We start from the raw sequence: 9,571 nt of genomic DNA, 5'->3' as shown, positions 1-9,571 counted from the left end.
GTAAGTTTTGTCATGCATTGCTGTGTATTAATGTCCATCATTTCTCCTTCCACAATTCTCATTCTATTTCTTCGGGTTTATTTTGTATATATAGGCAAATTTGAACAAAAAATTACTGATGTTAAACAAGTTACGGGGTTTCAGACGACTTCAAATGAAGAAGTCGTGTCTTCCTACACAACTTCATCCTGACACATGAGTCAGAGGTGAAATTGTGCACTCCTAAAACGATTTCAGACCTTGGTAATTGATTACCAGACTTTGTAATCAATTACAGAAGGCTGAACTTGTGTGTAATAGGCAAAATCTTTGATAATCAATTACATACCTATGATAATCAATTACCAGATGGATTTAGTGTTAAAACAAAGAGTATTTTTGGTTTTGTGGACTATGTTGGTTAATTATTAGTAATTATTAGAATTTTCATTTAAATTGTTACTATTTAAATTAACATTCCTATTATTACATTGTTACCATTTGAATTAATATTATTAGAGTTTTCATTTAATTTGTTACCATTTAATATGTTAATTATATATAAATTAACATTTTTATTACTACATTTAAATTGAAATTGTAATAATTACTAAATTTAAAATGGTAACAATTTAAATGAAACTCTAATAATTACTAATAATTAACATTATTTAATTACACATTTTTTTTAATTTTCCTAAAATAATTATTTTTTAAAATAAAAATAATTATTTTATGAGTTTTATTTTTAAGTCACAACTTTTTAAATTTAACCATTTTAATATTTTTTAAAGTAAAATAATTATTTATAATAAAATTATTAGTTATAAAATAAATGAAAATTATCTTAAAAAAATTATAAAAATTACTTATTTTTATTTTTATAACAAAGGGTTTTTTTTATAACAAAGAATTTCTTTTGGTTATGTTTGTTAATTATTAGAGTTTCCATATGGATACCATTTAAATTAGTAATTATTACAATTTTAATTTAAATATAATAATAAAAATGTTAATTTGTATATAATTAATAATTGTTACAATTTCAGTAATAATAAAAATGTTAATTTGTATATAATTAGTAATTATTACAATTTTTATTTAAATATAATAAAAAAAATTAATTTATATATAATTAATAATTATTACAGTTTTTATTTGAATGTAATAATAGAAATGTTAATTTGTATATAATTAAAAATTTAAATGATAACAATTTAAATGAACTCTAATAATGTTAATTTAAATGATAACAATATAATAATAAAAATGTTAATTTAAATGGTAATAATTTAATTGAAAATTCTAATAATTATTAATAATGAACAAACATAGTCCACAAAAATAAAAAATGCTCTTTCATTAATGACTAAAGAAAAAAAAAATCATTTTTTGGATCACTTTTCTATTCCACTGGAAAATGAGAATTTGTCCTTGAAACTTCGTTTTTATCCTATATGATATTAATATTTTAACTTTTAAGGCAATTGAAGTAATATTATTAAAATCAATTACCACATTAAAAATATTAATTATTTTAAAATATTAATTACTTTAGAATTTAGTTTTGTTTCACGATTGTATTCTTAAAATTTTTTTATTACCTAAATATATAATACTTACGTTACATAAGAAACTAAATATATATAAGTGATTATTTTAACATGATTTTATTTGTTATTATTCATGTTTCACTCTATTGTATAATTGTTTTTTTAAAGTAAGTTCTTCTTCTTTATTCTTTAATGTTAAGTTCACTATAAGGTGTACATTTTTCTGTTGACATTTTGCACACCATGAGTGTGTTCTTCTTGTACCATCATTCATCATGGTAAGATACTTTTATAAAAAAAAAATAACATCAATTAGATATTTGTTCAACCAACGTATACATAATTGACATCAATTCCAATTTGCTTCAAAAATAAATTGAAGAAGAATAAATGGATGAAATCGAAAAGATTGAGAGATGATTGTGATGTTATTTGTTTTAAGAAATTGCAAGACGAAAGTAAAGAAATTTGTAGATAAAATTTGTAAATGATTTGATGAATGTGATAGATAAAAAATATTTTAATAGGTAAAATTACTAGATTATAATTTTGTTCTTGTAGTTATAATTAATATAAAATAAAATACAATTATTATTATCATTATAATAATAATAATAATAATTATTATGATAAATATTAATATTATTAATAAATAATTATTATTATTAAAAACATTTCACCGTTAAAATTCAATTAAAAGTGAATTATATTTATATGAAATAATTTATGCTCAAGTGCCTTACTTCTCAAATCCCTTCACATATGCAAAGATGAAATTCAATTTTTTTAAAATCATCTTCACAAACGAGTCTTCATCCTGACCCGTCAACTTTATAATTTTTATTCAATATAAAACTTATATTCAAAATTAAATTTCTTAACAAATTTCTATTTTGATAAATTTGGTATGTGTTTCGGTACTTATTCCATTGTCCTTTCTTTTTCTTATAATCGTTCACCCGAAGTGTCTGTCTGCCGCATCACCCAATCACGTGAAATTCAACCAAATTAAAAGCTTCACTTAGGATTCAAGACTATATTATATTAATTAAAGTAATAATCAATAATAATATACCAGATATTTTAAACAAATAACTATATATTTATACGTGCGAGTATGGAGCAAGGAGTATTATACTCCATATTTGCCTTCCTTTTTATTAAATTTTGCTGGTAAGTGTCAGCTCTCTATTGATCTCCACCAAGCAAATTATAAATTCATTAAAATTAAAATTTAAGAAATAGAAAGACAATATTAGTTTATTGTTACATCATTTATACGAACATAAACTTAATAGTATCACTAATTGTTTGCTAATTTTTCATTCCATTTATGAATAAAAAAAACGCACTCCATTTCAAGGCAGCAGTGGGGGGAAACAAATTTCTGACAGGAGCTACAACAAACTATTATTTCTCCCTCTGATTTTCTGATACGAAATAAATAAGTTTCCGTTCATATTTTATTTTTTCCAATTCAGTTCTTGGCAACTCGAAGAGAACAGAAAGAGTGTTTCAAAACCAAAGGGAATTCTTCAGGGTTGAATCCGGAACAATGAAGATATTGGTGACCGGTGCATCCGGTTTCCTCGGGGGAAGACTCTGCGACGCGCTGCTCCGGCAGGGTTACTCCGTGAGGGTTCTGGTTAGGTCCACCAGCGATATCTCTTCTCTTTCTCCAGATATCGAAATCTTCCACGGCGACATCACCGACTACGCCTCTATCCTCGCCGCTTGCTCCTCCTGCACCATCGTCTTCCACCTCGCCGCTCTCGTCGAACCCTGGCTTCCCGACCCCTCCAAATTCTTCTCCGTAAGCTCCCCCAACTCTCGCTCGTCTATCACCGAACCGCAATTCTCAATCGCTTTCCTCATTTTCGTTAGGTCAACGTTGGGGGATTGAAAAACGTGTTGGCGGCGGTGATGGAGACTCGCACGGTGGAGAAACTCCTGTATACGTCGTCGTTTTTCGCCCTCGGACCAACTGACGGAGGCGTTGCGGACGAGAATCAAGTGCAATTCAGAATCTTCTAGATGCTGTGTTTTGTGCCTTTATTTATTTATTTATAGCTTTCTCATACTCTGAAGTCCGATTCTGATTCCAATTGCAATTGCAGGTCCATCACGAGAAATATTTCTGTACTGAATATGAGAAATCAAAGGCCGCTGCGGATAAAATTGCGCTGCAAGCTGCGTCGGAGGGGGTGCCAATAGTGCTACTGTATCCTGGAGTAATCTATGGGCCTGGCAAGGTCACTGCAGGAAACGTTGTTGCACGAATGGTAAATGATTAAATTACTACGGTTTGTTGAATCCTGGCTAGCTATATACGATTGAACTATGGTACATGGATTTTTATATACATTTAAATGAAATTCATGATGTTTAATATTTGGATTTGATTCATTTGATGATAGCTAGTAGAACGCTTCAGTGGTCGATTACCTGGTTACGTAGGGTATGGAAGCGATAAATTTTCTTTCAGTCATGTTGACGATGTGGTGGAGGGGCACATTTCAGCAATGAAGAAAGGAAAAGTTGGGAGTAGGTATCTACTAACGGGGGAAAATGCTTCGTTCAAGCATGTTTTTGATATGGCCGCTGTGATTACTGATACTAAAAAACCAGTGTTTAGCATCCCTTTGTGGGTGATTGAAGTATACGGGTGGCTCTCAGTTTTATTCTCTAGAATCACTGGAAAGCTCCCTTTCATCAGTCCACCGGTCAGTTCTCTCTTCTCTTTCCATACATTAATTCTCAAGGTTTAATGCTTTTTGTTTTCTTTACATACTCTCAGATAAGCTTCTGTTTGGATTAGAGGTAGAAAATAAGTGGATTTTAGGAAACGAGATAAATGATAAAAAATGATGTTGCGTTGGGGTTATCTTTTTAGTTGGAAAAATTTGATAATGGAGAAATACATGAACGGTTCTAATATAATTTATGATTTTTTAAGAGGTAAAGATTGAATAAAGATATTTTAGTTCAAATAATAGGTTGGATTTACTCAATGAATCCAACACTCAGAAATCAAACTAATCAAAGTTGTTGGATTATTGATTATTTTTACTTCAAATTCTATAGCTGGTTCAGTTGTAGGATTATATTTTTTCAATTTAAACAAATTCAATCAATTATTATTTTTAGATCAATAAGAACTTGTAATTTAATTTTATTTCAAAATTTGAATTTTATTTTGATTTTATATACAATTATCAAATATCTTAATTTTGTCATGTTTATTATGTAAACTTTTTATTATATTGTAAGTAAAGAAATTAATGATATTTGCAAAGTGATAACTTTAGAAAAATTAGATATTTTAAATAAAATAAACAATTAGCTATTAAAAATTAAAAAAAAAATGCGGTTACCTTGTGTTAATTTAAAATTGAATATTTATATAAAAGAAATAATAAACTCAAATAAAAATTGTAAAAATATATTTATTTATTTTGAACATAATGACTTTAATCTAATTTTAATTGGTTTGGTCGGGTTGATTGAAAAAAAAAAAACTCCAAATCTGATCCTAACGAAAATATTCCTTAGACATAATTCCAAATTCCTTGTTCTTATTGTTGTGGAAATGTTGGAGCAGACTGTCCATGTTCTAAGACACCGGTGGGAGTATTGTTGCGAGAAAGCTAAAAGTGAGCTAGATTATAGGCCAAGAAGCTTGAAAGAAGGGCTTGCGGAGATACTGCTCTGGTTGAAGAACTCCAAGTTGATCAAATATTAGTTACTATTTCTGCACTTTTTTATACATATACATATGCTACTACTCTTTTGGGGTTGCATCTTGCTCTAAAAGACAAAAAAATAAAACAAAATAATAAGCCACGATGCCATGTTATGATAAGTGTGAAAAACAGATGTTTTGACACTTATAAATGATCTCAATTTTGTAATTATTTATGTTATTACTCAGTGAAAAGTCGTAATAGGAAGTAGATTGTGTTGTAAATTATTGTTCAGGAAAAGTTGCACAAAAGTGAATTTGTCAGCCAATTCTCGCATAGCAGAAGCAAAATTCGCAGAGCCAGGAGAATCCATTCGCATAGCGCACCATAATTGGTTCGCTGAGCGAATCATGCCAGTTTGGAGATTGCAAGTCTTGCATTCGCACAGCGCACCAGAGGCTGTGCGCTTAGCGAGTTGGTGCAGTTGAGTGCTGAATTAATTTTAATTCGCACAGCGAATCTGCTTCTGTGCGCTGAGCGAATAGAGCAGTTTTATGAGATATAAACTGTCTCTTAAAAGACGTGCTTTGGAGGATAGAGAGAGGAGACTGGAGGAGAATAATTTTAGAGAACTGCTCTGGAGATCAAAAAAAGGGGGACCTCTCTAAAGACATCAAGACTGCACATCATGCAAGGGATTGCAGAAATGAGTATGTTTGTAATGTCTAGGATAGGCTAAACTTTTATTCGTTGGAATTGACTGTAATGGTTGACATTTGATGTAATCTTTCCTGTTCAATATAAATTGTGTTCGTATGCTTTTCTTGTTTACTTTTTCTTTTATTTTACGGAAGTAAAATAAACTTGTTTTTATATTTAAATTGTACTGGAAAGTAAATTTGAGTATTAACGCAAGAAAAGCAACCAGAAGGAAAGATTCTAGGAATAGTTTCAATTCTTCTGGTCATCAATAACATCGTTCTTAATGCAAAGTTTATGTTTAATTACTTAAGGAATTAATAATTGAACATAATTCTTTAGAACTTGTTTTAAGGAATTAAACCAAGATACTGTGATGTTGATGTGTGAACGCAAGTTATATTGTTCAGATTAGTTACTGTAATGTGGTCATGAAGTCAATTCCAATGAAGCGTTCTTTAAATTTTAATTTCCATTTTTAAATTGTCATCTAGTTGCTACTGTTAATTCACTATTATTTTGTTGTTCAATTGATTTTGATAAATAAATTTTAATTGAATAACGTAACACAAATTCCCTGTGGAGAACGATACTTTACTTATCACTGTATTACTTGTAACGATTTGGTATACTTGCCAAAAAGTTATCAAGTTTTTGGCGCCGTTGCCGGGGAATTTGATTGTTTAGTTATTTAATTAGTTGTTTATCAAATTCAATTTTGTTCCCATCTCCGTAAATTCATTGTTTTAGTTTTCTGTGTATCTGTATATATTGTGTTTTGTTCCTGTTGTTATTTCTTGGGTTTGTCATTGGAGATTTTTGTTCTGCATGCCACGCAGAACAAAATCTGAGGATTTATTGTTTGATTCTGAGATTGAAAGGACAGCCCGTAGAAATAATAGTAGGCGTAGAAAAGAAAATAAAAAAAAAGAAGCTAGAGAATCCAGCTTGTCTTCAAACGCTTATTCTTCATCTGACCGAGAGGGTAAAAAGATGGAGGAAAACGAGGATAATGAACAAAGAAGGCGTACGTTGGAAGATTATGCTTCAGTGACTGTACCTACATCTTTCAACAGTATAGCCAAACCTGTGATAATTGCGGCTAACATGGAAATGAAGCCAGCATTGATACATCTTGTTCAAAGTAATCAGTTTTCAGGATTGTCACACGAAAATCCCTATGATCATCTGGCAACTTTTAATGAATATTGCAACACTGTGAAAATGTTGAATGTGTCAGAGGATGCAATCAGACTTAGTCTTTTTCCATTTTCCTTGGCAGGCAATGCCAAGAAATGGTTAAATTCTTTTCCTGAGAGAAGTCTGACAGGTTGGGATGAAGTTGTGTCAAAGTTTTTGCAGAAATATTTCCCTCAATCAAAAATAAACAAAGGCAAGCAAGAAATATCCTCTTTCCAGCAGGAACCTGAAGAGACTTTGAGTCAGACATGGGATAGGTTTAAGGGATTGTTAAGAAAGACTCCCATACATGGATTTGATGTCCCCACTCAATTGAACCTGTTCTTAGGAGGGTTAAAATCTCACACAAAATTGATGCTAGATGCCTCAGCAGGAGGTAACATTAGGTGGAAGACACCTGATGAAGCTCATGAAATTATTGAAAATATGGCATCAAGCGACAATGATGTTCAGGGTGAGAGAGGACAAAATCAAAAGAAGGGAATGTTTGAGTTGCAATCCCAAGATGCCTTATTAGCCCAAAATAAAATTATGACTCAACAGCTTGAGTCTCTGATGAAAAAGGTATCACAATTACAAATTCAAAATGTATCACAGGCACAACATACTGTGCAAGGATGTGAACTGTGTGGTGGAGAGCACCAAAATGGACAGTGTGCTATTCAGTCTAATGCAAAGGAAGAGGTCAATTATATGGGAAATCAAGGCCGTTCTGGTAATTATGGAAATTATAATCAAGGATGGAAACCTCATCCTAGCATGGGTCAGGCTAGTTCTAGTAGACCACCACAACAACAGTTTCAACAACAACCTACTCTTTCTGATAGGACATCCAAGCTTGAAGAAACTTTGCAACAATTTATGCAAGCATCCATCTCCAATCATAAAAGCACTGAAGCTTCTATTAGAAACTTGGAGACACAAGTGAGTCAAATTGCAAAGAAGTTGGATGAGACATCTGAAAAGAAATTTGTGGCTAAGAATGAAGTTCACTCCAGGGAGGAATGTAATGTCATAATAACCAGAAGTGGAAAAGAAGTGGGGTTTGATTCCAAGGAGAAGCCGACAAATAAAGAGGTTGAAGCACACATAGAGGATGATCAAAAGGAGGTGATTGAAGAAGAAGAATGTAGAAACAGGAATGAAGCTGGAAGACAAAAAGAGCAAGTGTTGGTGGAGCAACTTCCTTATCCTAAAAATACTTCACAGAAGGATAAGGAAAGACAAATGGATCGGTTCAAGAAGATATTTAATCAACTTGAGATTACTTTGCCCCTGACTGAAGCACTGCAACAAATTCCTGCTTATGCAAAATATGTGAAGCAATTCCTCAGTAAAAAGAAGAAGTATTTAGATGAGGAAACAATTGAAGTGCAGGGAAATTGCAGTGCAATTATGCAGAAATCTCTACCTCCAAAAGTCAAAGATCCAGGGAGTTTCACTATCCCGTGCACCATTGGAAATCATGATATAGGGAAGGCTCTTGTTGACTTAGGGGCTAGCATTAATTTGATGCCCCTATCTATGCTCAAAAAGATTGGTGGCCTTGAAGTTAAGTCAACAAGAATGATCTTGCAAATGGCAGATAGGTCCATTAAGCATCCTTACGGTGTAGTGGAAAATAGATTTGGTGGAGAAGAACTGCTCTGGAGACCATCAGGAGACCTCTCTGAAGACATCAAGACTGCACATCATGCAAGGAATTGCAGAAATGAGTATGTTTGTGATGTCTAGGATAGGCTAAACTTTTATTCGTTGGAATTGACTGTAATGGCTGACATTTGATGTAATCTTTCCTGTTCAATATAAATTGTGTTCGTATGCTTTTCTTGTTTACTTTTTATTTTATTTTACGGAAGTAAAATAAACTTGTTTTTATATTTAAATTGTACTGGGAAGTAAATTTGAGTATTAACGCAAGAAAAGCAACCAGAAGGAAAGATGCTAGGAATAGTTTCAATTCTCCTGGTCATCAATAACATCGTTCTTAATGCAAAGTTTATGTTTAATTACTTAAGGAATTAATAATTGAACATAATTCTTTAGAACTTGTTTTAAGGAATTAAACCAAGATACTGTGATGTTGATGTGTGAACGCAAGTTATATTGCTCAGATTAGTCACTGTAATGTGGTCATGAAGTCAATTCCAATGAAGCTTTCTTTAAATTTTAATTTCAATTTAAAATTGTCATCTAGCTTGAAACTGTTAATTCACCTATATTTTGTTGTTCAATTGATTTTGATAAATAAATTTTAATTGAATAACGTAACACAAATTCCCTGAGGAGAACGATACTTTATTTATCACTGTATTACTTGTAACGATTTGGTATACTTGCCAAAAAGTTATCATGTTACAATGTTAGTAATCCCTTTTTTGGTTCACCCATATTGTATCAATGAGTTAGTAAATTAACTTCATTGTTTTTTAGGATTCTGATGTGTTATAAAAATTA

The 9,571-nt window shown here is 31.2% G+C and overlaps 2 protein-coding genes across 3 annotated transcripts; both read left to right on the top strand.

The window, feature by feature from the left end:
* Positions 1-2,853: 2,853 nt before the first annotated feature.
* Positions 2,854-6,046, top strand: FLDH (NAD(P)-binding Rossmann-fold superfamily protein). Of its 2 annotated transcripts, none has more exons than XM_088107304.1 (5): positions 2,854-3,345; positions 3,417-3,545; positions 3,650-3,814; positions 3,950-4,255; positions 5,511-6,046. In XM_088107304.1, exons 1-5 carry the CDS (start codon positions 3,088-3,090, stop codon positions 5,604-5,606), a joined length of 954 nt encoding a protein of 317 aa, XP_087963430.1. In that variant the 5' UTR covers positions 2,854-3,087; the 3' UTR covers positions 5,607-6,046. The 2 variants fall into 2 exon arrangements, with proteins under 2 accessions (XP_087963430.1, XP_087963429.1); XM_088107303.1 differs by having other exon boundaries at positions 2,857-3,345; positions 5,134-6,046.
* Positions 6,047-6,742: 696 nt separating this feature from the next.
* On the top strand, positions 6,743-8,848 carry LOC148204203 (uncharacterized). Its single transcript, XM_088107863.1, has one exon. It carries the CDS (start codon positions 6,743-6,745, stop codon positions 8,846-8,848), a length of 2,106 nt encoding a protein of 701 aa, XP_087963989.1.
* Positions 8,849-9,571: the final 723 nt, after the last annotated feature.

Source organism: Vigna umbellata, chromosome 2 (assembly GCF_029865625.1).
Source record: "Vigna umbellata cultivar VRB3 chromosome 2, Vumbellata_1.0, whole genome shotgun sequence".
Taxonomy (NCBI): domain Eukaryota; kingdom Viridiplantae; phylum Streptophyta; class Magnoliopsida; order Fabales; family Fabaceae; genus Vigna; species Vigna umbellata.
This window is presented reverse-complemented; position numbering and strand designations above follow the sequence as displayed.

Coding starts and splice junctions, on each gene's coding strand:
- LOC148204203 (XM_088107863.1), top strand. CDS start 6,743: ATGCCACGCAGAACAAAATCTGAGGATTTATTGTTTGATTCTGAGATT.
- FLDH (XM_088107303.1), top strand. CDS start 3,088: ATGAAGATATTGGTGACCGGTGCATCCGGTTTCCTCGGGGGAAGACTC. Junction 3,346..3,416: donor ACCCCTCCAAATTCTTCTCC/GTAAGCTCCCCC, acceptor CATTTTCGTTAG/GTCAACGTTGGGGGATTGAA. Junction 3,546..3,649: donor GCGTTGCGGACGAGAATCAA/GTGCAATTCAGA, acceptor TTGCAATTGCAG/GTCCATCACGAGAAATATTT.